General features: G+C 43.0%; 1 protein-coding gene across 1 annotated transcript in view; it reads right to left on the bottom strand.

The window, feature by feature from the left end:
* CTNNBL1 (catenin beta like 1) overlaps positions 1 to 27,955 on the bottom strand; it is a 160,142-nt gene that overhangs the window by 45,757 nt on the left and 86,430 nt on the right. Inside the window, exon 11 of the mRNA XM_043479007.1 lies at positions 20,026 to 20,207. Within this exon, the coding sequence (XP_043334942.1) occupies positions 20,026 to 20,207 (182 nt within the window). The remainder of the gene's footprint in view (positions 1 to 20,025; positions 20,208 to 27,955) is intronic.

The raw sequence follows: 27,955 nt of genomic DNA, 5'->3' as shown, positions 1-27,955 counted from the left end.
TTTATGTTGTTTTACTAATAAGATATAATCAACAACTGGCTGCTATATGGAGTACTCTGCCATCATCATTTTCTCAAAAGCTAATTTTTCCAGATACTCAGTGCAACCATTTTGGTGGTGGTGGTGTAGTCGCTAAGTCGTGTCCGACTCTTGAGACCCCACAGACTGTAGCCCGCCAGGCTTCTCTGTCCATGGGATTCTCCAGGCAAGAATACTGCAGTGGGTTGCCATTGTTGGACAAATAAAGAACTAAGGTCCTGAAAGATTTACATCCCAAAGAATTAAGGGACTGAGAGATTTACGTCCCTTTCCTCATGGATCGTTTTTTTTTTTTGGCCATGCAGTTTTTATGTTCTCAGCTCCCCACCCAACCAGGGATTGAACCTGGGCCATGGCCATGAAAGCCTGGAGCCCTAGCCATTATGGCACCAGGGAACTCCCCAATGAGTCTTTCTTACAAGGAAAAAATACATTTATTAGTGTTATATGCCTCGTTACTGCGCTAGGTGCTTCACACACTCTTTCTTACTTCATGTTCATAACCACACTTGGAATGAATTACTCTCATTTTACAGATGAGGAAAAAAAAAAGGCCCCAGAGAGGTTATATGTCCTATTCACGTTCTCAGAGATAGTAAGAGCCAGAGACTGATCAGACTAGTTTTTTCCCACTACTCCTAATCTGCCGTTTTAGTGGTGAATTTCCTAGCACCCAATTTCTGAGGTACTTCTTAGCAAACTGAATTGTGAGAAATAAGCAGGGAGTCCATTTTGAACAAAGCTACTAATTGAATGCCAGTGTCCCTTTGCTTTATACAAAGCAGAAGGCTTCTAGGGGAAAAAAAAAAACAACTGACTTCAAAGTAATTTCTGTGAAGCAAATCCTACTTGTTTACCACTACAGAGCCCAAGATGCATTCCCAAGGAAAGAATCCCCCAGGCTGCTTCGTCATAAATATTTGGTAAAGGGGAATGATGGGCTGCCTTGGCAGATGCTGGGCACGGCTGCAGATTAGCAGTGGTGTGTCCTTGCCAGATCTCCTGGCAGCCCGGCTCTGTGCTCCTCCTGCTCAGTGAGACACCCCACCAGGACCACAGGGATGCTTCCTGCGCCTGGGGAGCCTCTGACCTCACTCTGGTGGCTCCTAGGAATTGTGTGTAAGAGAGAAGGACACATGCTAGTGCAGGGATTGGAAACCAGATTTTCTTCTCCAGCTTGGCATGAATAAGAACAGTAATAATCAGAAAGGCACGCTTCCTTTCTGGGGCTCAGTTTCCCAACTGTCTACTGAACAGTCCTCTGAGCTCTCAACATCTCTAAAAGTCTCCCCTCTTTGTCGGTGGTTCTCAATAGAGGGATGGGGTGGGAGGAAGATTCTATTGTTTGAAGTATTTTGCAGGTTTTCTGTAGGTCTTTCCCCTGGAAGAAGAAATGGCAACCCATTTCCGTATTCTTGCCCAGAAAATCCCAAGGACAGAGGAACCTGGTGGGCTATAGTTTGTGGGGTCACAATGAGTCGGAAACAACTGAGAGACTAAATAGCAACAAAAGACTGGGGCGGGGGGGAGGTCCTATTGGCATTTAATGGGAAGAAGCCAGGGATGCTGCTGAACAATGTACAGTGCCAGAAGGACAAGCCCCCTCCACCCCCGGGCAACAGAGTTATCTGGTCCAAAGTGGTAAGAGTGCCAAGGCTGAAAAACCCTGATATTAGCTACTTCTGCCTTCTAATGGTTATGAGGCTGAACTCATCAACAAATATTAATATATATATATATTAATATATCTAGCTTGAAAAATGCCTAAATCCAAGGCTCTCACTTCATATAAATTATTAATTTTGTAAATTAAAAATTCCATATCCAAGGTAAAATTACATGATATCTAGGGTTGCCTTAAAATACTTCAGAAAAAAAAATGTAAAAGGGGAATGAAATAATTTTGGCAAAATGTTAATCACTGAAGTTGGGTAATGGGTACATGTATGTGTTCGATGTATACTTTTCTCTACCGTTCTATATTTTTGAGAATTTCCATAATAAAAAGTATTTTCTTCTTCTGGTTGAATCTACTTACAGGGATATATAAAAATAAAAGGGACCTGCTCCCCCCACCACCTGCCAACACATACACAAAGCATAAGACACAGTCCTTGACCTGGCAGAGCTCACAGCTGAATAGAAACAAGCCCGCCAACAACCTCCACACACAAGGGATGCTATTTGGGAGCATAAGAAAGAAGTGAAAAGTGAAGTGAAAGTCAAAGTCGCTCAGTCATGTCCAACTCTTTGTGACCCCTTGGACTATACAGTCTATGAAGTTCTCCAGCCCAGAATACTGGAGTGGGTAGCTGTTCCCTTCTCCAGGGGATCTTCCCAACCCAGGGATTAAACCAAGGTCTCCAGCACTGCAGGCAGATTCTTTACTGTCTGAGCTACCAGAGAAGCCTGAAGAAGCATAAGAAAGGGACCACTCTAAAAACAGACATGGAAAACCAGGAAAGGCTTCAAGAAGGAAGCAAGATGGGAGGAAAGTCCAGAGAAAAACTATTCAGTTTCAGAGAGACGGGAGTAAAGAAGTGTCTCAGTTAAGGAAAGCAAGAGGTGTCAATACATGTGCATGCCAAGTTGCTTCAGTCTTGTGCAACTCTCTGTGGCTCTATGGACTGTAGCCCGCCAGCCTCCTCTGTCCATGGGATTCTCCAGGCAAGAATACTGGAGTGGGATGCCATGCCCTCCTCCAGGGGATCTTCCCGATCCAGCGTTCAAACCCATATCTCCTATGTCTCCTGCATTGGCAGGCAGGTTCTTTACCACTAGCGCCACCTGGGACACAGAGGAACTGCACTAGCTCAGGCTAAAGGCAGGTAATTTCAAGACGGGGACAGCAAGAGAAGGCCAAACGGCCAGGTCTTCTATATCATACTAAGGAGTCTAGATGCCTCCCTTGACCTGTATTAAGAAGCTCTTAAAAGACTGAGCAGCAGAGTCACATGATCATATTTAAAAGGAACTTGAGGCAGTTTATCTGTGTGTTTCAAGACTCTGGAAGAAAAGGGACTGGAGAGAGGCGAGAATTCCAGTAGTGAGTCAGGGAAGAAAAATGGTACAATCATCTGAGAAAGGAACTAAAAGGAACGAGGGTTAGTAGGGATGATAGGAATGACAAGAAGATTAAATTCAAGAGATAATTTATGATTATAACTGATGTCATTGAAAGAACTCCAAAGTAGAGATCAGAGAAGTTTGCCTATGGAGACCAAAATTGGGATTATCAGAGAAGAATGTACAAAAGGACTTTAAAAAAAAATCAAATGAATTTAGTAGAATTATAGATGATGGCCAAGGAAGAGGCTGAAGCTCCTTCCTTTCCCAGGTTTTGAAGATTTTAGGCACGTACAATAGGTATGATACTGTAGCTGGAGCATCTGCCGGGCTGGTTGAGGAGAAGGCTGCCCTGGTCACCCCTACTGGCCTTGACAAATACAGTCAGCAGTCTGGCTCACTAAGCTTAGTCTCTAACCACAACTCTGGAATTCTTGCCTTTTCCAGAGTTCCATCAAGTTCTTGGTTGCCATTCTATACGCCATTCCCCCCAGCTAAGAGTTCTTCTCTTTCTTGTTCATTTTGGACATTCCTACTCACTTCAATCTTTCTAGTCCCCTCAAGGAAGATTTCCAAGTGGACTGGAAGCCTGTTTCTTCCTTCAGTGCCTCCATCTGCAACCTGTACCCACCTCCTTTATAACCTTCAAAGTCTTATACTGTAATTATCATTTGCATGTTGCCTGGAAGGTGAGCTGCCTCCAGGGCACATGTGTTCCCAGGATCTAACACCCTGTCTGGTACTATCAGGTATTCAACAAATAATGGCTAAAGAACTGTAGAGTGAATGAACTCATGGAAGAGGTCAGTGGAGGATTCCTTTGGGCCACCTTACAAAGGTTTTCATAGAACTCCTAAGTGACTCCTACCTCTGGGCGAATACCTCAAGATGACCTCCTAAGTCACCAAAATATACTCAGATGTGATTAAGCTCATTTTAAAGCTTAATCCTGAGCTTATTACTTGTGACATGTCTTCTGTAGCCTGGAACTTTTGACAGAGATAAGACAGGCTGGGAATACTTGTTTCCAGAAGTACATTTTAAACAAAGGCCATGTTGGAAGGAAAACGCAAGAGGGCTAACATTTGTTAAGCACCTACTATAAGCCACAATGAATCCAAGAGGCAGATGACTTAGTGAGCTCACTGGGCAGGATGTCGATCTCATGTTGCCATTGTTCTAGTGTTTTGGAGCTTTTTCTGCTGTGTGGTTTTGTTGTGAAGCAAGCCTGCTTGATTTTGTGGTTAAGAAAACCTGCATTTTGAGTGATCATTACAGGGATCTTCCATACTTCTTTCTCTACTTACAATTCCCTAGTGGAAACAGTGTCAGACTTTATTTTTTTGGGCTCCAAAATCACTGCAGATGGTGATTGCAGCCATGAAATTAAAAGACGCTTACTCCTTGGAAGGAAAGTTATGACCAACCTAGACAGCATAGTAAAAAGCAGAGACATTACTTTGCCAACAAAGGTCGTCTAGTCAAGGCTATGGTTTTTCCAGTGGTCATGTATGGATGTGAGAGTTGGACTATAAAGAAAGCTGAGCGCCGAAGAATTGTGGTGTTGGAGAAGACTTTTGAGAGTCCCTTGGACTGTAAGGAGATCCAACCAGTCCAACCTAAGGGAGATCAGGCCTGGGTGTTCACTGGAAGGACTGATGCTGAAGCTGAAACTGAAATACTTTGGCCACCTCATTCGAAGAGCTGACTCATTGGAAAAGACCCTGATGCTGGGAGGGATTGGGGGCTGGAGAAGAAGGGGACGACAGAGGATGAGATGGTTGGATGGCATCACCGACTCAATGGACATGAGTTTGAGTAAACTCTGGGAGTTGGTGATGGACAGGGAGGCCTGGCTTGCTGCGATTCATGGGGTCACAAATAGTTGGACACGACTGAGCGACTGAACTGAACTGAACTGTGATTAACTAATTAGTCATCTACTTTGTCCCTTTACTCTGTCCCTATCGGTGTTATAGGGCTTCCCTCATGGCTCAGATGGTAAAGAATCTGCCTGCAATGTTGGAGACCTGTGTTTGATCCCTGTGTTGGGACGATCCCCTGGAGAAGGGAATGGCTACCCACTCCAGTATTCTGGCCTGGAAAATTCCATGGACTGTATAGTCAATGGGGTTGCAAAGAGTCGGACATGACTGAGTGACTTTTGCTTTCACTTTTGGAACTGTGAGAGAATTCATTTCTGATATTAGGGATTCCCTGGTGGCTCAGATGATAGAGTCTGCCTGCAATGTGAGAGACCCAGGTTCGATCCCTGGGTCAGGAAGATCCCCTGGAAAAGGAAACGGCAACCCACTCCAGTGGTCTTGCCTGGAAAATCCCTTGGATGGAGGAGCCTAGCAGGCTACAGTCCATGGGTCACAAAGAGTCGGACATGACTGAGTGACATCACTTTTCACTTTCATCCGTGTTATAGACCCCTGCTCCTCCAAGTGTGGTCAGAGAACCACCAGCAGCAGCAGCAGCACCACCTGGGAGCTGGTTATAAATACCCAATGTCAGGCCTCACCCACACCTACTTAAGCAGACTGTGTTTAAAAGGTCCCCAGGTAATCTGTCTGCAATAAACATGGAGAAGCACTGTTGGAGATGCAGTATATCTGGTATCAGTGAAGTTAATTAATGTGCCTAAGGTTACTGTGATATTGTGATTTATAATAAGAATTATTATATTTGGTCTTTGTCCCAGTTTCTGGCAAAGAACTCCTAAAACCCTTGGAATTTCCTAAGTGATGAAAGTCATAACGGTGTCTCTTGTTATGTTAATGTTATGTTGCTAAGAGAACCCACCAAGATATTAGAGTGATTAGAGAGTTTCAACTTTCAGTCCCAACACCAGACCTGGGAGGGGAGAGGGGTTACAGATTTAATCAATCACAAACGGCCAATGATTTAATCAATCACACGTTCATAATAATAGCTCCATAAAACCCCAAAGGATGGGGTTTGGAGAGCTTTCCAAGTGCTGAGAGAGTAATGTGCCTGGACAGGGCATGGAAGCTATGTGCCCTTTCCCCACATTTTTCCTTTACATCTTATGTTTGGCTGTTCCTGAGTTACATCTTTTTATAATATAGCAGCGTGCGTGTGTGCTAAGTCGCCTCAGTCATGTCTGACTCTGTGGACCCTATGGACTGTAGCCTGCCAGGCTCCTCTGTCCATGGGATTCTCCTAAGAATACTGGAGTGGGTTGCCATGCCCTCCTCTAGGGGATCTTTCTGACCTAGGGATCAGACCTGCATGGCAGACAGGTTCTTTACCACGAGCACCACCTGGGAAGCCCAATATACAGGTAAGTAAAATGTTTCACTGAGTTCTGTGAGCTGCTCTAGCAAATTAATTGAACCCAAGGAATAGGTCGTGGAAACTTCTGATTTATAACCAACTGGTCAGAAGTATGGGTAACAACCTGGACTTTAGAGCGGTGTCAGAAGGGAATGGGGTGGTCGTGTGGGGCAAAGCCCTCAACCTGCGGAAATCTGCCGTTGTCTCCCGGTCTACAGAGTCAAAACTGTAGTGAATTCTAAGACAGCCTTCTGGTGTTCCAGAACTACTTGTTGGTATGAGGAAACCACCCCCACCTCTGCCTTGGAAACCGAGCCTCAAAGCACCTAGTTTAGTTACACAACTGGTATAAGCTGAGATTTGAACTCACACCTGCATGTTCTATAAGCTTTCCCCCATACACTGCTATTAAGATCTATGCCAAGCTTACGACTTAGAAAAACACATCTAACTTACTAGAAAATATACAGAAAAAAACCTTAGTATAACAAGATTTATCATTTCAAAAATTTATGTTGACATTATAAAAAAATTTTCACATCCCACATTACAGAAATGCTCCCCCTCCCACCACTCACCTCCTACTTAATACAAAAAAACTTAGTAATAGAGCTTTTCTGCCTTGCCCTGCCATGCCAATATTATAAATTTTCCTATTTATTTCCAGAAATAACTAAAGGTTGCTTTGATGATTAAATCAAAGTCATTTAACTCTGGCTTTCAGATATCTCCTTGAGAGACTTAAAGCACAGGATCACGAACATGGGCTTTGGGTTCTAGCAGCTGCTGCTGCTGCTACGTTGCTTCAGCCGTGTCCAACTCTGTGCAACTCCATAGACAGCAGCTGACCAGGCTCCCCCGTCTCTGGGATTCTCCAGGCAAGAACACTGGAGTGGGTTGCCATTTCCTTCTCCAATGCATGAAAGTGAAAAGGGAAAGTGAAGTCGCTCAGTCGTGTCCGACTCCTAGCAACCCCATGGACTGCAGCCTACCAGGCTCCTCCATCCATGGGATTTTTCAGGCAAGAGTACTGGAGTGGGTTGCCATTGCCTTCTCTGCAGACGTTCATTTAAACTGTGCACAATTTGAGAAAGTACTTTACTTCTTGGGGGCTGTTTCCTCAGCAGTAAAGCAAGCTAATGATATGGCACACAGCGCTGATGGCAGGGATAATGACATCATGGATAAACTGGAACACAGCAAACACTTAATAAATGTGAGGCGCCATCGCAGCCATCATTGTCCATGGTAACCTCAGACTGGCTGGTACATCATCAGGAGAATCAGCCTGCTAACGAGGCAAGCAAACATTGTTATTCCACAAGTTCGCCAGCCAGCAGGCATGCTTAACAGAGACATGATTTATTAGTAATCAATACATTTAAGAAAGTTGTAGGCATATTTTTAGTGATTATCAAAATGATACGCTTAATTTATTTTATGGTAACCCTGCAGCAAACATGGAATAAATTAACCATCATCTTCTTTCTACTTTGGAGCCAGAGACAAGGGAGAAAAATGTTACAAGAGGGGAAAAAAACGTAAGGGATGTGTTAGGAAAAACGCCGCGGGAGGAAAAAAGCCGCCTCTAAGGACCGGTGGTAAAGGCCTTTTATTAAGCGTCGCTCTCGGGCAGAACTCCCGGGGGCTGGTGAGTGAGGAGACAAAGGGAGTCTGCAAGGTATGAGGGGTGGAGAGGGGTTTTATAGTCCGGGCCGGGTGTCCAGGCCAGGTCTTTTCATATAAGGAAGAAAGCGCGGGCTACAGCGGTGGTCAGTGTCCGAGGGCTCTATGTTGGTACCTGATTGGACAAGGCTGCAGGGGGCCAGACCCTGGAAGTTTAGCCAGCCTCCAGAATTTGCCTTGCAGCACTTTCCCGGGGGCATGCCCTGACCTTTCAGGATGTAGAAGAGACAAGGGAGAAACACTGAATGTAATATATACCAGTACCACGGCCATACTGTACAGGGGCAAAAATCTTACAGTATACGAAGCACTTCCCCACGCCTTATCTTATCCAGTTCTCACACACTGTAAAATAGTATAATCTCCCTCTTTAAAGGTGGGGAAACAGAGGTCCAGAGAGTAAATGACTTGCCAAAGTCACAGAGCTGTGGTACAAACACAAATCTAGACCTTGTGAACCCAACCCAGGTCTCCTTTGTAATAGGCTAAGCAAACAGAGATGCTTAGCCTCAGAAAATTACCCCATGATGGTTCACTGCAAGGTTGTCCAGCCCCAAGCCCAGACTGACCTCCCCAGCTCAACACAGAGATCCTTTAATAAACCTGCATCTTAAAGAGAAAAGGTCTGCTTCTCCTTAACCTGATACCTGAGAATAATTTGTGTTTGGGGATCCTTTGTTTGGCTACCAGAAAAGAATATTCAACATCTTTTCAATCTCCTTCTTATGCTAATTACAGTTCATCAGCACCTGGACACCCACAAGCAAAATCAATCTGACTATAAAAGCAAGCCAAAGCCATTTTCTTACCATAAAGAAAACAAACAAGTAAGGCTGCAACATGATGAAACACACAGAGCCATTTCCCCAGCAACCTGCAAGCTGCTGTGTATAAAAATCACATCCAATATCACAAGAATCCAGGAAGGTGGACACTAACAAACATTTCACACGTGTATTCTTTATGAGCAGTGAAACGCATACGGGTCTATTTTCAGTTTATCTCCTTCTACACTATATCCGCTGTTAGATGCCAACATGTATAACACCTTAAAATACTCGTACATTTAAAAAACATTTGAAAGGCATCTTCACTTCTCTTAGAACCAAGTGAACTGAGATGCATTAGCCTTCAGTCCACACCTCCTTTCCTTGCCATACTCAAGTCCCAGCACATTCACAACTTGAAAGAACCAGCCTCACCATCCAAGCCCAGCTTATCCTTTCCAAAATGCCATCACCTCTACAGCCTAATCATTTCACATGAAATCTATCCTGCCTTCTAAAATTATACAGTCCAGCTTCCTAATTGTATTAAAAGACTCACCCCTGTCAAGTATGCCCAAAACACACTGAGTAAAAACAGGTTACAAAATAGCATATACACCATGCCTCCAATTATACAAAATTATATTCACATATATTCAAGCCCCATCCCTAACGCAGATGTTTGAATGGAGAGTGTCCATGATATTTCTAGTGATTAACTCCCGGTGGTAAGATTGGGAGTGATTTTTTTTTTTTTGGAGTGATTTTTACTTTCCCTCCTTTCTTTTCCACAATGCTTGACTTTTCTACACTAGGTTAATTATTCATACTCAGAAAAAGTAATAAAGATATATCTAACAAGCCTTCCCCTAAGATCCACCATGTTAAGAATCTTATTTTGGCCCGGAGAGAAAGTCAAAAGGATGCTCACCAAGGCTTATGCTCTGAGCATTTTAGCCAGTGAGTCTCAGGACTAACTGAGCAACAGTCTCTGGAGCTTCTAAAAATTACAGAGGTTTAGAATTTTGACCCTTAGAATTCCTGGGGGTGGGGCCCAGGCATGTGTATTCTGTTAAAGCTCGTCAAGCCTTACTCACCATCGGTGAGGGTTGAAAACCACAGATTCGTGTCTCATTCTCCAGGGAGCCAACAGAGGGAGAAAACAGGCCAGAGTGCTGAGTGAAGGGTTCAAGGGCAGACAACCGCAAAGGAAGCAGACTGCAATGTGTAGGAACAGAGACTGAAAGCTGAAGCAGTGCTGAGCCTCAGGCCTGAGAGGCCTAAAGAGAAGAGACTATCGGGGGACAGATACCCCCGAAAACTGCAAGCCAAGAAGAGGTGAACAAAGTGTGGCAGGGCGAAATGTTTGGAATTGAGAGAGTTACTGCAGTACTGGGTGCAGGACCACTGATGACAGAAAAGAAATCAAAAGGCAAAGATAGCACGCAGTAGTTTAAATCAGGCCCACTACTACTGGGCAAGTTCTGACTTATGATTAAAAGAAGAATTAGAAGAGGATTCAATTTTCAGAAACCATAGAAAAATCTTAGCTTAAAATCCTAGTAAGGCCATGTACTAGCTGTGTCTTTGGAAAATGACAACTTCTTTATGCCTCAGTCTTCTCACTTGTAAAATGTAGGTAGTAATACATGGCTCACAGGGCTCTTGTGAGGATTGGGTGAAACGATATAATGAATTGTTTTTACCTGATAGGCTTTTGCCTACCAGAGTACTCAACAAAAAAAGCCCCCAAATAGTAACATTAAGAAGCATATCATGGTAAAGGTGTGAAGAGCCGACTCACTGGAAGAGACCCTCTCTGATGCTGGGAAAGACTGAAGGCAAAAGAAGAGGGCAGCAGAGGATGAGACGGTTAGAGAGCATCACCGTCCAATGGACGTGTTGTCTTTGTTCAGTCGCTCAGTTGTGTCCGATTCTTTGTGACCCCATGGTCTGCAGCACTCCAGGCTTCCCTGTCCTTCACTATGTCCCGGAGTTCGCTCAAACTCATGTCCATGGAGTCAGTGATGCCACCCAACCATCTCATCCTCTGTTGCCCCCTTCTCCTCCTACCCTCAATCTTTCCCAGCATCAGGGTCTTTTCCAATGAGTCGGCTCTTTGCATCAGGTGGCCAAAGTATTGGAACTTTAACTTCAGCATCAGTCCTTCCACTGAATATTCAGGGTTGATTTCCTTTAGGATTGACTGATTTGATCTCCTTGCTGTCCAAGGGACTCTCAAGAGTCTTCTCCAACACCACAGTTTGAAAGCGTCAATTCTTTGGTGCTCAGTCTTCTTTATGGTCCAAATCTCACATATATACGTGACTACTGGAAAAATTATAGCTATGACTATACAGACCTTTGTTGGCAAAGTGATGTCTCTGCTTTTTAATACGCTATCTAGGTTTGTCATGTCTTTTCTTCCAATGGATATGAATTTGAGCAATCTCTGGACGACAGTGGAGAACAGAGCAGCCTGGCGTGCTATAGTCCATAGGGTTGCAGAGAGTTGTACATGACTTAGCAACTGAACAACAACACAGTAAAGATTACGTGTTGAATTTTAATAAACCAGGTTATTATAAGCCAGGTTTAACAAACCACTTAATTACTGTCTAGCTCCTAAGTTATTCCTCATTTTGGCACCATCAAACGCTAAAGAAATAACCTATAAAGGTTTGGCTATTTCTTAACTGCTGTTTCCACATTCCTGGTATTGGTTTTACTTCTGTAAAGGAGATATGCTGCATATTAAACTGTTTCTATAAAATTTAATCAAGATAATAAATGAAAACTAACAGAGTCATATTGACAAAATAATAAATGTACCAGTGGAAAATTCTATATCCAAAATAAGAATTCAGCTAATGCTGCCACCGAAGAACTAAGTTTCTCCCTGGCAAAATGAAAAACGCAGAAGAAAAACAGTGATGAATGGTTCTCTTTCATCCTTTCCACCCAGGCCCTCAATATAAAAATTGAATTTATGCTAAATTAGCTGAAATAGTCAAAACAATTAAAATTAGTACTATACCTATGACATATAAAAATTGGGGGGAGGCTTTTTTTTTATTATAATATAAGAACAGCAATAACTATCAATATAAATGAATGCTTACTATGTGCCAAGTACTGTCTTAAGCACCGTACATGTACTAACTCAGTCAATCCTCACAACAGCTCTGCAGTCCTCCAAGGTCTGGCTTCTGCTTAACTAGTCTAATCTTCTGCTCCATGTTCTTCTTACCAAGGGCTGGTGCCAGACTGGTCTCAGAGGGTACTCGCGGCAAGCTGAACAAAGTACAGATCCACCAATATTATGCAGACTGGTGGAATCAGAAACTCTGAGAACATGTCCCAGAAGGCTACATTTTAAACAAGTTTCCATATGATTCTGAGGGGCAGCGAGGTTTAAGGCTCACTGTAGCCTGTGCCTCCCATGTTTTATTTTATACATGCTGCTTTTTTACATTTAACATTCCTTCACCTGGCTAACTCAGACCTAAGTTGGCTCAAGAGCCACACTGCTAAGGTGGAGCTGTTTCTAACCTCCATCTGTTCTTCTACCACCTAGAAGTCCCTGATCTGTGCTCTCTTCTACCATCCCCCCTTGTACTATAAACACAGGTTTCCACGTCTCCCTAACTGGACTGTGAGCTTGTTCACCTTATCTACAGCACCAAGCCTGGCACAAAGAAGAGCTAGTGGTTTGTTTGATAAAAGAATGAATGAAGCCTCACTCATCTACCTTTAGGGCTCTTCTCCACAGAGCATCAAATGGAAAGAGAAAAGTTTAGTACTTCATTCGGAGAAGGCAATGGCACCCCACTCCAGTACTCTTGCCTGGAGAATCCCAGGGACAGCGGAGCCTGGTGGGCTGCCGTCTATGGGGTCACACAGAGTCGGACACGACTGAAGTGACTTAGCAGCAGCAGCAGCAGCAGTACTTCATTCAAGATGTGATAAATTTTGACAGGACCATCACAACCAGGATTATACCTGAGAGTCCTGATTGGTAGGCCATCACGATAAACTGGCTATCTCATCACTTGGTAGCTCTTGTTATGATCCAGCCTTCCCACATATGGAGTCCTGGTCCACAGCTGGGCTTCAAACCCACAAAAGTCAAGAAGTCTGCACCAGACATGTAAATGTAAATGTGAAAACTGAGAGAAGGATGACTATTTTTGAAAGGAAGCTGATACATAGTAACTATTTGACCATTTAGTAAATGTCTACTTGCTAGAGACTTATAGGATGCTCATGATCATTATTCTTCCCACAACAATTTGAGGAAGGTATTTATCTGGCTTGTTGACTGAAGAGGAATTGAAGATCTAGAAAGAATAACTTCTCTAAGGCCACCAGCTAGTTTGGGGGCAGAGTTGGGATTTGAAGCCAGGTTGTCTCCTGCAAAGACAATCCTCCTTTTCCCTACACTCTGTTGCCTCTGGGTACCAACCAGACCACCAATGGAGCCACCCTGGTGTTAGAAGCTTTAGAAGCAGACTAGGCTCAAATTCTGCTTTGCCACTCACTTGTTGAAAGGTATTTGGTAATTAACAAACTCTCTGAGACTCATCTATAAGAAGATGATAGAAATACCTAATTCATACAGTATATACACCTATAAAACCCTTGGTATATCAGTACAAGGGGCTTCCTAGGTGACTCAGTGGTAAAGAATCCACCTGCCAATGCAGGAGACCTGGGTTCAATCCCTGGGTCGGAAAAATCAGATGCCCAATAAAATGAGAGCTGGCCATGACCTTCTTCCCACAGAAGGGCAGGAGCAGTTTCCAGGACAGTAAATATATCCGCTGTTTTACTGTCTCCCTCAGTGGCAAACTGCTACGCTGTGCTCTACTTGAGAAAGGCCTGTGGACTGTTACTCCTTCATGTGACTGGAACCAGTTAGCGAACCAGCTGTGCAACACTCAGAATCATTCCCTGAAGCCTGATGAGGAAGCCTTAAGAGGAACCCCTTAAGTCCAAACACATTGCTTATTTCAGCATCCTTATGTTTTGTCATCTGAGGTCAGCAATGAGACAAGTAGCTGGAGGGAGAGAAAAGAAATGGATCCAGGAACTATTCCGTTAGAAGGTTTTCGAATGGCAACAAAAAACAACAGCCAGACATTTCCATCCTTGTTTAACATAAAAGTGCCTGTTAGTGGATGGCTTAATGCTACTCTTAAAATTAAATACCATTTACTCTTCACGTGCTCATTGTTCTGAGCACAATAACCAACTCTGGGATTTTCAAGCTTGAGGAACACATAAAAAAGTGTGTGTGGGGGGGAAATCTTTGAATTCTCTGTTTACATGATATGGAGAAGTGGGGATCTGGGGCTCCCCAGTAACATCCTCTATGGGGGAGGTCTTGTCTCATTAAGACTGGGATGTTCACATCTACTCCTCTAAATGGCAGACTCAGAGAGGAAAAGGATTTTATCTGGAGGGTACTTTTAAACCTACCAACAGAGGGACTTCCCTGGTGGTCCAGTGGCTAAGACTCCAAGCTCCCAAGTGGCTGAAGAGGCTTGGGTTTGATCCCTGGTCAGGGAACTAGATCTCACATGCCGCAACTAAGATTTCACAGGCCGCAACTAAAGATGTTGTGTGCCACAATTAAGACCTGGGGCAGTCAAAATAAACAACAACAACAAAAACTACCAACAGAGTAGAAAGAAGAGGAACACAAATAGGAAACCTACTCACATCCCAGCCACTAGTGTTAGTGAAGCAGGCACTATGTTAAGCAGTTGATCAGTATTATTTCATTTAATCCTCACATAGCAACCTTATAAAAAGATAGATTTCAATATTATCCCAATTTTACAGTTGAGGAAATACAGGCTCAGGGAGGTCAAGCAACATTCCCAAAGCCATAAAGCTAGTAAAATGACAGGACCAAGACACCAGCTCAAGTCTTGTCATGTACATGTGGGGAATATTAAGAATTAAGCATGGTGTGTGATTTCTGCCTTGGGTGGTGGAGTAGAACTGGTGCCATTTACCAGCATAGGAAAAGCAAAAGAGACCTGGAAGGAATGAGTGTGGTTTTGAATGAGCTGAGTACCTGGTGCAGCGGTCTTCTGGTTAACTAGCTGTGTTGATTACAGCCTGCAAGAGAGACAAGGCTGAAGACTTGGGAATCAGTGGCAAACAGATAGAGGTTAAAGCTGCAGGTAGCAGATGAGATCAAGGAGAGCGTGAGGAACTAAAAAAAAAAAGAAAAAGAATTGGGGGACTACACTGCCAATGCATGTGAAAATAAATGCTTGAGGGACAGGCTGAAGCAAAGGATCTGGAGATGGAACCCTGGGAAACCCTATTATCCTGTCACATAACAAGCCTGTTAAATTTTGGATATAGTATGAGGCCCTATAAAATGAAAAGTTGGCCCTAAACAATGCCATGCCATTACCATGGCCCACAATGGACACGATACAAATATTTTTTTGCCTGTGCTGGCTAAACTCCCTTCTTTTCTGACTGCAGGAAAGCTTTTGCTATTTCCCTCTTCTAACCCTGGTAGGTGGTGAGAGCTCTGGTCTGCAGTTCCTCACTGTCAGGAGCCTGTAAGTACCAGGCAACTGCACATCTTCTGACTTGAGGAGTCCCCCAGAATCACTTACAATTCTTTGCAGATGACAGAAAAATATTCTTTAAAGCAGTGACCTGTTCTCAACTGCTGTCATTGTTGATGAGCTAAAATGTGCACATATGCCTACCATGCACACGGCACACCTACACACTGCTTGGTAGCTCACCCCCTTAAAGCTTCTAATAGCCTCCAGGGGAACCATGTTAAAACAGCGCAATTAACTAGAACTGCTATAAACTCAATAATTCACCTACCTAATGAAGCAATACATGGAAAATTGGACCTATTTTAATAAGAATTTTTAAAAGAGACAAGAAGTAAAGGTCAAATGCCATTTCTGGATCCCAGCTCTTTTCTTCTTCCCTCATATTCTGAAGCAGTTAATTCCAAGGAGACAACATATACTGTGCTATTCTCTATAAAACCAAGGCGGCAGCCAATCATGCTATTATACCCAAGGGCAAATTTTTTCTTCCCAACCCATCCCCCAAGCTAAGTGCCTCCCCTGATCTACTTCAGTTTATTATGTGAACCTGAATGGATTTCAATTACAATAATTCTTTTCCCTCTTCATCCCAACTCACAAAAGAAGAACTACATTCCCAGCAATTCTAGGTTATAAGGGTGGTCTCTGCTTCTTCCCTTCTCTCTCTAGAGTCAGCTTAATCTAGAGACTGTCCTCTCTCAAGCCCTCCTGTGGCCTGGGGAATATGAAACATGGTTGTTTCTATGTCACTCCTCTATTTAGCAAGTCATGACTCCTGACAGTCCCGGCAAGAATGAGTCTGCCCATTCTCTAGAGGCTATCACATGGCAATTAGACTGCAGGCCAATAAAACCCACACTCTCCCAACCTGGGGTGTGGGCAGTCTCTTTGCCTGGCTTCCCAGTGACCTAGAAGAATGAGTATGTGTGACTAAGGCCAGGGCAGGCAGAACTGGAGACAGATTTAGTGGAGAACTTACACTTCCTGAAGTGCCGACTGTATTCTAGAGTCTACGCTAAGTTTGTATTTGTCACTTCACCTGACTCTCACAACCGCCCTTGGTAGTAGACCTAGCATTTTACAAAAGGGGCAAGAATTCGCTGGAAAAGACCCTGATGCTGGGAAAGACTGAAGGCAAAAGGAGAAGAGGGCAGCAGAGGATGAGATGATTAGATAGCATCACTGACTCAATGGACTTGAATTTGAGCAAACTCGGGGAAATAGTGAAGGACAGGGAAACCTGGAGTGCTGCAGTCCATGGGGTCGCAAAAGAGCCGAACACAACTTAACAACAAGGCTCGGAGAGTTTAAAAATTAACCCCGTGGATAAGCAGTGGATCCTTCTGTACCACACCAGGCTATATTGCTATCATATGAGTTTTGGAAAGTTTTGAGAAGTGACAGGGCCTGAGACTGGACCAGGATGAACTTAATCCTGAATTTGACAAGAAAGGGAAGCTTACAGGACAGCCGTCCAGAGGTTCTGGACAGGCAAGCTGACTCCCAGCCCACAGTGCTTTATTAGGAGTTGCTAGATTACCAAAAGGAGTTTGTCATAGGGTGGCATCGCCTCTAAGGAAGTTATATCCATGACGGGGCTCTGAAAGGCACAGCTCTAAAGGAGAGGAGAGGAGTTCTGCCATAATTTCTAAGCACACGAGACAAAGAGAAACTTAAGGCTAGGAACCCGTCTTGGTTTTGCTTCTAAACAAGCTGGGAGAAAAACCACTCGCCCCAGGGGCATGATCAACAACCATCAACTGTACTGACTCAACCCTGCAAGGTTCTAGAGAGCCCCAAATCCATGTTTGTCTTTAATGAGCAGTCTTTTAGGGAAGCAATTATCCATTCACGCAGCCCATAAACATACACTGTGCATCCACCACGTGCCAAGCACAGGGCTAGGCCCTGGGATCCAGAGTTGACAATGTTATCAGTTCCATAATCTTCAGGGTTATGAAGTCAAAGTCCAGGGTCCAAGCGTTCACTTCCGAAGAGGTTCTATTCTAGCCCTGGGGCTCATGTTATGTTTCCCTGAGCAAGTGACATCAAAACTGAGGACTTGAAGGATGACTGAAAGGCAGCCAAGTGCACAGGTCGGAGAAAATTGTGAAGAAGACGGAGGCAAGAGCATTGTAGAAACCCGGGGCTGGGCATGTTCGCAAACACTCCTGATGCTGGCGGCTGCTGTGCTCCGCACACACACCTGGTCCACTTGCTTCAGGAGGGTGAGCATGTGCAGCGTGACCCAGGAGATAGGACCAAGAAACCTCGCACAAGGCACCCCTGCCTTGCCCTGCCTGCATTCTCACCCTGCCGCTCACGGCCAGGAGCAGAGGCAGCTAGGCGGGGCGGGAGAAGCGCCGGGGCTGTGTTTCCTCCTCGGGGTCCACTGCTCTTTGGGTGCCGGTGTATTCAGGATGCAGGGCTCATCCTCCCCAGCCCATTATAGTCCAAACATGCCTTCCAGGAGCTGTCTTCCCAAGCCATTGCCCTCACTAATACAATGTTATCAAATTCCTAATGCGGGTACTCTAAAGCAAATGTACTGTTACCAGCACGCCACCGGGCACATTTTTCAGAAGGAAAACAGCTGCTCACTGAATCTGTCACTTGTCTTCTCAGCGCCACGCACACAACGCAAGAGCCTGCGAAGGGCTTGTTTTCCTTCATTTTCTTCAAGCGTGCTCAAGGGGCAGCAAGCACCAAGCCTCTCTGTTCAACCCAGCAGGTCAGCCACACACAGTCCTTGAGGAGTTGCCTGGATTACAGGACAGAGCCTTGACAACCAGGGCCTGTGCCTCGGGATCTTACCGATATCAGAGCTTCTATTTCACTAGTCTAGTTTCCGCATCTTACAGAACAGGAAGGAAAATGCAATCCAGAGAAGTTAAGTAAAGTGTCTAAAGTCACACAGCTACTTAGCTATAGAATCACAGCTTGGTTCCTTCCTCAGTTGATCTCCTCATCTAAAGAACAAGGATACCACCATCTATTTCATGAGTTGTGAGGTCCAAATGGGGCTTCCCAGGTGGAACTAGTGGTAAAGAACCCACCGGCCAATGCAGGAGATATAAGAGACATGGGTTTGATCCCTGGGTTGGGAAGATCCCCTGGAGGAGGGGATGACAACTCACTCCAGTATTTCTTGCCTGGATAATCCCATGTACAGAGAAGCCTGTTGGGCTATAGTCCATAGGGTCACAAGGAGCCAGACACAAAGGAAGTGACTGAGCACACACTCACAAGACCCAAACAAGGTAGCACATAATGTAGCTGTGCTAGGATGTGGCAGGTTTTCAGACTGAATGGTGACAGCCTCCTAAATTTTATTTCCAAGATCTTCAAGACCATTCTCTCTCCCATGAATAAATTTCCATTGAGGAAAGAAAAAAGACCAGCAATGGGGTTAACATGTTCACAGCTGGTGTTTCAACAGCTGGGGTTTCAGTCAGTACCTGATTTGAGGTGACCTGAACTTTCTATGTGTTGTCAGACCTCCAGTCCGCAGTTCTTCCCTGCCAGACTTTTTGCTGAGTCTGGAGAGGGGATTTCATCAAAGAAGGTATTCCTGGTGCTGACCACTGAAGACATGCCACACCACCTTCCTTTTAGCCATTTCAAGTTGGTAGAGAGTAAGTCAAGTCAAGATGAAAAGAGACAGAGAGGAACTCTCAAACTTTTATCTAAGAAGGTAAGGAATAAAAAAGATTCTGCAGACATCTATGCTGTTCTACTAATCACTGATGGAAAAAAAATCAAATCATGGGACAGATGTTAACTTCTGATAAGATGACCAAATTAGCCAGTCAGCCAGCCCAGGTCCTCCTCTTTTACACACACCACCACCTCATCCCCCTTGTAGCCCTTTCTCCATACTTTAAAATAACCACCCAACCATGTAAATTCCCTCTGCAAGTGTCTGTTAGCCTCCAGCAGAACTGTCAATGCTCATAAATCCGGGGCCTTCCAGATTGCACCGCCGTCATTTATTGGGAGAGGGAAGCAGCAGGCCACTAGACAATAGCAGGGCGGGACTGGTCTAGCAGTAACTACTCTGCTTACAGCACCACGATTCATGGCATTTTGCTGGGAGTGCGCACCATCAGGGAGGAGAAACATAAAAAGGGGCACCTGGGCTGTAAATAGTTTATTTCGGCAATTCCTGATGTTGGCTGAATCATACTTTAATACAGAAATACATGAAAGCGCTACTCCGGAGGTGACATGTGTTGCCACCTCATTACTCTTTTCAAAAGGGTCTTCCATCAGAGAGACAACTCGCTACAAATTATAGTGAAGAAAACAAAACCTTCACGCACAGGCTTATTAACAGGCCAGTAGGGAATGGAACCACCAGAAGCAGTGTGACAAAGCCCATTTGTGACCGGGGGTCACCAGGTTGCTTTTCCATGCACAGAAAATAAGCAAATAAAAAAGAAAAAGGGAGCACCCTTCCACCTAAGAGCCGACTCCTCAGTTGCACAGCAGTTGGTCAAAGCAGCTCTCATCTCCTTCATTTCTCCCAACACCTTTAAATGAGGCTGACTTCCAGTGAGCCCTACCTTCATGTTCCTTCTCAGTGGTTCCCACTTTCTTGATCTTCCTGGGAGACTTCATAAAAAGGGGAAAGATGGTTCGTAAGCCAAGAATGTCAACGAACTTGTGGCAGTTGTCTGTGCCCTCGGGTCCAATCATGGCATGGTCCAGCACTTTCAGGGCACTGCTCCGGGAGATCTTCTTTTCTCTGGGAACAAAAAAGGTTTTACATAAGGCATTTCATGAGGATGGCCTAGTCTTAAAAAAAAAAAAAAAAAAAAAGTGTATTTACTGCAAAATTCATTACAATGGAAAAAAGACAAATAAGAGCAAAAACAATTTAAAGGTCCACCAGTCAAAACATTATTATAGTATATCTACATGGAATATTACACACTTGTTAACAATCAGGAGAGTAGGTGTTAGAATGAACAAGTTCTTATGATCAGAATGGTAAGCATGAAAAATAATATTCAAAATTCCATATGAAGCATTTCCTCATGTAAAAATATGTAAAAAATATGCACTAGAAGACACTGGAAAGAAACAGATCAAAATACTAACAGGTAATTTCAAGGTGGTAGGATTATGGATCACCTATTCTTCCTTTTTCTTTCTCTTTAACAGCTTTATCAAGATATAGTTGACACACCATACAATTCACCCATTTAAAATGTACAATTCAATAGATCTTAGAATATTCAGAAATGTGTCACCATCACCTTAGGCAATTATAGAACACTGTCATCATTGCCAAATCCAATGTCATGAAGATTCAAACCTATGTTTTCTTCTAAGAGTGCACTAGCTTTAGTATTTACACTTAGATCTTTGTTTTTGAATTAATCTGTGTATGTGGTATTAGTTCAGGATCCAACTGCATCCATTTGCATGTGGGTATCCAATTGTGACATCTGAACTCAGTCTGAAGTATGATTAATTGCCAGGCAGAGAAGAGAAAGCCATGTTACTGGTGGCGGTAAGCAGCATAGGCAAAGGTACAGGAGGTCTGTAAAAGCGCGTCCCTTGGAGGGACTGGAAGTAGCTCTGAATGATCGGGGCTGGGGGGGAGGGCCGGGGGGCGGTGAGGGAGACGACTGAGGGGAAGTGGGCAGGAACAGGTCATGACAGGCCCTGGCTGTGCTGCCCAAGGAACCTGGGCTCCATGTCACTGATGCTGAGACGCCATGAAATGTTTAAGAAAAGGAGGGCGCTACATAAATAGATTTTTGAAAGCTTAATCTGGCAGCAGTGTGATGAAGGGCCTGGAGGGACAGAGCTTGGGGTCAGGAGGCATCTTTAAGAGAATATGACAAGAGTGGAAGTGAAAACAACAGAGTTCTGATTATGGCAGTGGTATCAAAAAGGCATATTTGTGAGACATGAAATCTTAAATATCAGGAGTAGGGTAAATAAATTCCTAAATTTAACAGGGAGGGGTTTTTCTGCATCAAGATAAAATTCTGAAAGGGAACTAGACAAATAATATATTTGTTTTCACTGTAGCTGGACTTCAGCATCCCACTCTACAAACTTAAATTTACAAAGGTTGTGACTAGGGCAATGTAACCATGTGAGGAGAAATTAGGAAACTGAAATACAATATTCTTACTGTTTAGCCACTCAGAAAAAGTCCTCTTGAAATGAATGACGGTCATGTAACAGGGCACCTTCCAGTTACCATTCCGCATACATTCAAACCATTTCACATGTAACAGAATTGTTCAAAATGCTAAAGGTAAAGGACGCTGGGGTTTAGCCAAGTCTCTCTCTCTTTTTTCCCTGCCTAAGCAAATTCAACAAACAAAAGATTTTAAAAGTAAAACCCTTCTCCAGGTAGGCAGTGTAAGACTCGTTTAAAGGGGGCAGTAATTGCATATTGATCACCATTTAGGCAAGCTGCACGGAGGTGAACTTTGGAATATTCATTGGGCTCAAGTTCAGGCTTTTAGCAATCAATAGCTGTTTGGCCTGACTTTCTTGGGTTGGCTTTATTTGAAATATTTATTCTACTTGAGGACACGTAGTTTATCTTAGTCGTGGCTGGGTTCATCAGGTTGTCGATCATGCCAGAACCAACGTGGATGCTGGCTGCTATAAAATGGGTGCTGGTGGGAAAGGACTGAGTCATCTACCAAGGTGAACCTTCTGAGGAGGCAGAAAGGGGAGGAGAGGGAAGTTTCCACTGTGGTTTTAATCCACTTATTCTTCATTAGACAGAAACACTTTCGTAATAAACATGCATTCTGAGTATGTTTGTTCTTTCATCAAATATTTATGAAGTACCTAACAAGTGCCAGATATTAAGCTGAGATGTAAAGAGAGGCACAGCTCATGCTTCTGAGGAGCTCGGTTCACAGGGGAGACAGATGCACAGACCATGGTATACTGAGAAGAGCCATGTAGTACAGTGGAGGTGTATACAGAGGAGAACATGAATACAGGGAGGAGGGCTGACTATGAGTCAGGGAGGCCTCACAAAGGGGATGATGCCTGAACCACGGATGGCTTTCTCAGATCGGCAAAAAAGATAAAGGTATTTCAAGCAGAAGGAAACGATAGCATATGCCAAGGCATGAGTAAGCATGTTACATTCAGGGAAGTGGTGCATGGTCCTGTGAGAACATTAAGAGCCAGAGGGGCAGCAGGAAAAAAATGAAGCCAGTTGATTCTGTGTATTAGAAAGATCATACTTGCCACAGTGGGTTGGACTGTATAAAGGGAGAGGAAGAGGAAGAAGTAGAAGAAAGAGTGGAAATACATGGAAGGCAGAGACGCTGGTAAAAAAGGCGAACTAACAATAGACTATGGGTGAAAAGAGGTGAGTTCAGATTGATCCTGGGTGCTGGTGAGACATCAGCTTAGACTTACTGGTCTGCAGTCCAGGAATGAGATTAAAAATAGAGGGAAATGGACTTCCCTGGTGGCACAGTGGATGACAGACCGCCTGCCAATGCACGGGACACGGGTTCGATCCCTGGTCTGGGAGGATTCCACATGCTGCAGAGCAACTGGGCCCACATGCCACAACCACTGAGCCCTGCAAGCTGCAACTGCTGAAGCCAGAGCACCTCGAGCCTGTGCTTCACAAGGGAACCACCACAGCGAGAAGCCTGTGCACCGCAACTAGAGAGTGGTCCTGGCTCTCGGCAACTAGAGAAAGCCCATGTGCAGCAACAAAGACCAAGTGCAACCAAACACAGATAAATAAATAAATAAATAAAATTATTTTTTTTTAATGGAGGGAAATGTGTGTGCTCAGTCACTTCCAACTCTTTGTGATCCCATGTGTAAGAATGATGAAATCTATGGCTAGTAATTGAATCAATGATGTGAAGACTACCCTAAGAGGATGAACAAACCATGCAGAAAAGAGGGATTAAGCCCTGGAGGAAACTTATTCGAAAGACAAGTAAAAGAGTTAAAGTCCACTCCCTTCTCAACCAGAAGACCATGAGGAATCAAGAAAAAAAAAGTGATAGGCAGTGACAGTCTTCTTTAAAAGACACTGTGAACCATAAACTTATTTCTGCAAAAAAAACTTGGATAATGCCACATGAGATCATTTTCGTTTGCTTTAAAATGTACATGATTACGTTCATTTCCCTTTAGTTCCCCAAATATACCACTTTCCGGGATCCAGGATTCCTATGGATTAGACATAAGATCAATATGACTAAGTTCCTAGGTGTTCTCTAAGTACAGTGCCAAAGAACCCTACTGCTATGGCAGATGCTGAGATATTCCACCTCTAAAATAGAACAGTGGCAGTCTTCTGTATTGCTAGATTCATTTTTTTCAATTTCTATTCCCATTCATTTTTTATAAACTGCTAGTACCAACCATTTCTTGACTGCCTGTGCCAGAAAACGAAACAAATATGTAGAAAACAAAGGTAAGATTTTTGTTTCTAGCACTACAGTAGATATAAAAAACATAGTAAAAATAAAAAACAGAAAGACATGTGGGAGACTTCTCTGGCAGTCCAGTGATTAAGACTCCATGCTTCCCCTGCATAGCAATGAAGACCCAGCAGAGCCAAAAATAAACAAATAAAATTACATATATTTATATAAAAAGACTCTACCCTTCCAACACAAGGGATGAGGGTTTGATCCTTGCTCGGGGAACTAAGATCTCCCCCATGCTACGAGGTATGGCCAAAAGAAAAAAAAAAAAAAAATAGGGGGAAATTCCCAAATATTTTAAAAATAAATAATACACTTCTAAATATATCATAGGTCAAAGATCAAATCAAAAGAGAATTAGAAGGTGTTTTGAACTGAAAATACAACATATCAAAATGTGTGTAACATAGTTTAAAGCAGCAATTAGAGGGAAATTTATACCATTAAATATATATTAGAAAATCCAAGAAAGATCTCAGGTCAGAGATCTCAAATTTCCTTCTTGAGGAATCAAAAGAATAGCATATTAAACCCCAAGCAATCAGAAGAAAAGAAATAATGAAGATCAGAACAGAAATCACTGAAACAGAAACAAAAAACCAGTAGAATTTCTATGAAAACAAAAACTGATTCTTTGAAAAGATGACACAAATGACTAACATTAGAAAAAGCAGAAGGCATATCTCCCTGCAGATTATACAGGAGTTAAAAGGATAATAAGGGGATATTCAAGAACAACTTTATGCCAAAAAATTCTACCACTTAGATAAAATGAATTCCTTAAAAGACACAAACTACCCAAGTTTACTCAAAGAGAAAAAAAGAAAAAGAAAAAAGATCACTGGAACAAGTGAAAAAATTTTACTGGGAGAATGGCATTGAAACATGTAAATTATCATACGTGAAACGAATCGCCAGTCCAGGTTCGATGCATGATAAAGGGTGCTCGGGGCTGGTGCACTGGGATGACCCAGACGGATTGGATGGGGAGCGGGGTGGGGGGTGGGGTTCAGGATGGGGAACACATGTACACCCATGGCAGATTCAACTCAACAATGGCAAAACCAATACAATATTGTAAAGTTAAATAAATAAATTTAAAAAATAAAAAATAAAAATTTTAAACTTCTCTGGGAATTCCCTGGCAGTCCAGTGGTTAGGATTTGGGGATTTCACTGTGGTGGCCTGGGTTCAATTCCTGGTTGGGGAACTAAAATCCTGTAAGATGTGTGGTGCAGTGACTGCCACCCCCACAATCCCCAATTAAAACTTTTCAAAAGACTATGTTATGAAAATGAAAAGGTAAGCTATGGACTGGAAGAAAATATTTGTAAAACATATATCTGACAAGAGTGTATCTATGACACAGAAAGAAATGTTAATAAGACAACCACTCTTACCCCTTACCCCTGCTCAAAATGGGCAAAAGATTTGACCACACTCTACCAAAGAAGATATGTAGATGGCAAATAAGCACATGAAGAGACACTCAACATCATTAGCCATGAGGGAAATTCAAATTAAAACCATAAGACACCTATATACACCCACTAGAATGACTAAAATACAAAACACTGTATATACCTATCATATGATCCAGATATGATAGGATCAATTATCATACTGATCCTAGATATGATTCAACTCATAGATATCAACTCATAGATATTTATCCAAAAGAAATGAAAAACAGTGCTCGTTTTGGCAGCACATATACTAAAATTGGAAAGAAATGAAAAATGTTGTTCACCCAAAGATTTTATACATGAATATTAACAGGAGCTCTGTTCTTAAAAGCAAAAAACTGAAAATCTAAATGTCCATCAACAAATGCATAAACAAACTGTGATGTATTCTTAAATGGAATACTATCCAGCAAAGAAAAAGGGACAAACAATTGTTACATGTGGCAGAATCTCAAAATAATTATAGTGAGTTAAACAGTTAAACTGAAAGAAAAAGAAAAAAAAAACACTCAAGAGTAAAAAAAAATTGATGTTTCCCAAAACCGACATGTGAATGAATGTACCCTTCTCTTTCCTTTTTTTTCCCCCTTTTGGCCTATACAGTTAATAATCAGCATGGGTTCACTGTATTTTTGCTACTCCACCCCAAGCTGCAATTGTACACATCCCTTGGGATCACTGTGGTCTCTTCTTTTTCTAACTGGAACAGGGTTTTACAACAGAAGTAATAAGCTTCATGTCAACGTTTTCAAGGAAACTGACAATGTAATTCTTCTGTCTCCCACTGGCTTTGCTGTTTCTCAGAGAACACTGAACCATTTGATAAAAGGACATACTGTTAAAAACTGCTCTGGGGAGGCAAGAAGCAAAGACTTCGGAGCACAGTCTGTAATTAAATCCAGTATATTGAAATCTTATATTTGCAGCAACATCTTACCAAAGACAGAGTTCTGTAACCAGGCACAAAGAAATGGTAAACCAGTCTCCACCCAGGGGCAATGAGGCCATTTTTACAGCTCCACCCTCATTTTCTGCTAAATTCTAAGATGGCCATGGCCCCATAGGTATAATGTAGTCTTATTTCTGTGAATTGGACCCTATAAATCTCATCACTTTGTTAAACTGCATAATAAACTGTAACTCTCCCAAATTTTATTTTTCTCTCAACCATTCCTGACTACCAAAATACCACTTGGTTCATGTTCATATCTTAACTCTGGCTGCCAGCCAAGGATCATCCAAATTATCCTCTTTGTACCTTAATTCTTCCCAGGTGGCTCAGATGTAAAGAATCTACCTGCCAAGGCAGGAGATGAGAGTTTGATCCCAGATTCAGGAAGATCCCCTGGAAAAGGGAAACGGCAACGCACTCTAGTATTCTTACCTGGAAAATCTCATGGTCAGAGGAGCCTGGCGGGTTACAGTCTAGGGGGTCACAAAAGAGTCAGACACGACTTAGTGACTAAACACGACAACAACCCTAACTCTTGACTACCAAGCCAAAAGAATGAGGGCAAGATACCTGAAACGCAGGGCCTCTGGTTTCTCTTCCTTTCAGAAGAGTTCTCCACCGCCCAAGAGGCCCTGTGGGTCCCACCCTCACCTCATATTTTCTCTTTCCTTATCAAAAAACAACAGCCAAATGAGAAATTCTTTTTTTTTTTTTTTCGAGTTCCTATACTCTAGGATGGCTACCCGCTGTTTCTTTCACAGCATGAGTTCCATTTTTAAATATCACCTCAGCAAGCTTTTTCTTCTTTTTCAAAATGTCTTCATCTATCCTTTGGCAGAGAGAGAAAAAAAACAAACAAAAAAATAGCCTTTTTTCCCTTATTGATTCTGTCAAGCACTGTGAAATCCAGACACTCCACACAGGAATGAAAAAAAGTCACCTGACAACTAAACCAACACTGGGATGGAAGGAGAAAGAAGAGGGGAAAGGCCGGTGAGGTAAGGGCTAAGAGGTCCTAGACCTCCAAACAGTGCTCAGAAACAAAAGCTGGAACTCAGCTACAAATCTGAATGAAGGGTTTCTTTAAACCTTGAGTAGAAAGGTTATAAGAAATGAATACCTAAACCATAACCCTAAAATACCTAGGAGGAGGATGGAAGAAGAGAGTTGAGAGGGTCAAGTGTTCCAAGGGGGGATAAACTGAAGTGTAGACACTTGCATTGGCTTTGCTCTGAAGCCCAGCATGGGCACAAGCCAAACAGGGCAGTGAGCCCAGGACTACAGATGATGCCTGGCTTTCCTGAAGTCTTGAAGATCAGGTTCACCACCACCCTATTTTATATCCCTCACACACTAAAAAATTTCACGTGGGCAAACAGGACTAAATATCTCTTGACGGGAGATTACATTCTCAGCTACATGGCTTTTAATAAATCACTCCTCATTCTTCGGGTCTATCTACGGGATCTGCCAGCAATTCTATGACCCAATGATTCTAAAATGCAAAAATATTTCTCAAGACTTTTCTTATTCATTTAGAAAATATTTACTGAGTGCCTAATATGTATTATTGCTAGATTCTGGGGATACAGAGATGAAAACCTGGTTCCTGCTCTCAAGAGTCTTATAC

The sequence above is a fragment of the Cervus canadensis genome, chromosome 10, assembly GCF_019320065.1.
Source record: "Cervus canadensis isolate Bull #8, Minnesota chromosome 10, ASM1932006v1, whole genome shotgun sequence".
Lineage (NCBI taxonomy): Eukaryota > Metazoa > Chordata > Mammalia > Artiodactyla > Cervidae > Cervus > Cervus canadensis.
The sequence above is the reverse complement of the archived record's forward strand: the minus strand, read 5'-3'. Positions and strand labels throughout refer to the sequence as shown.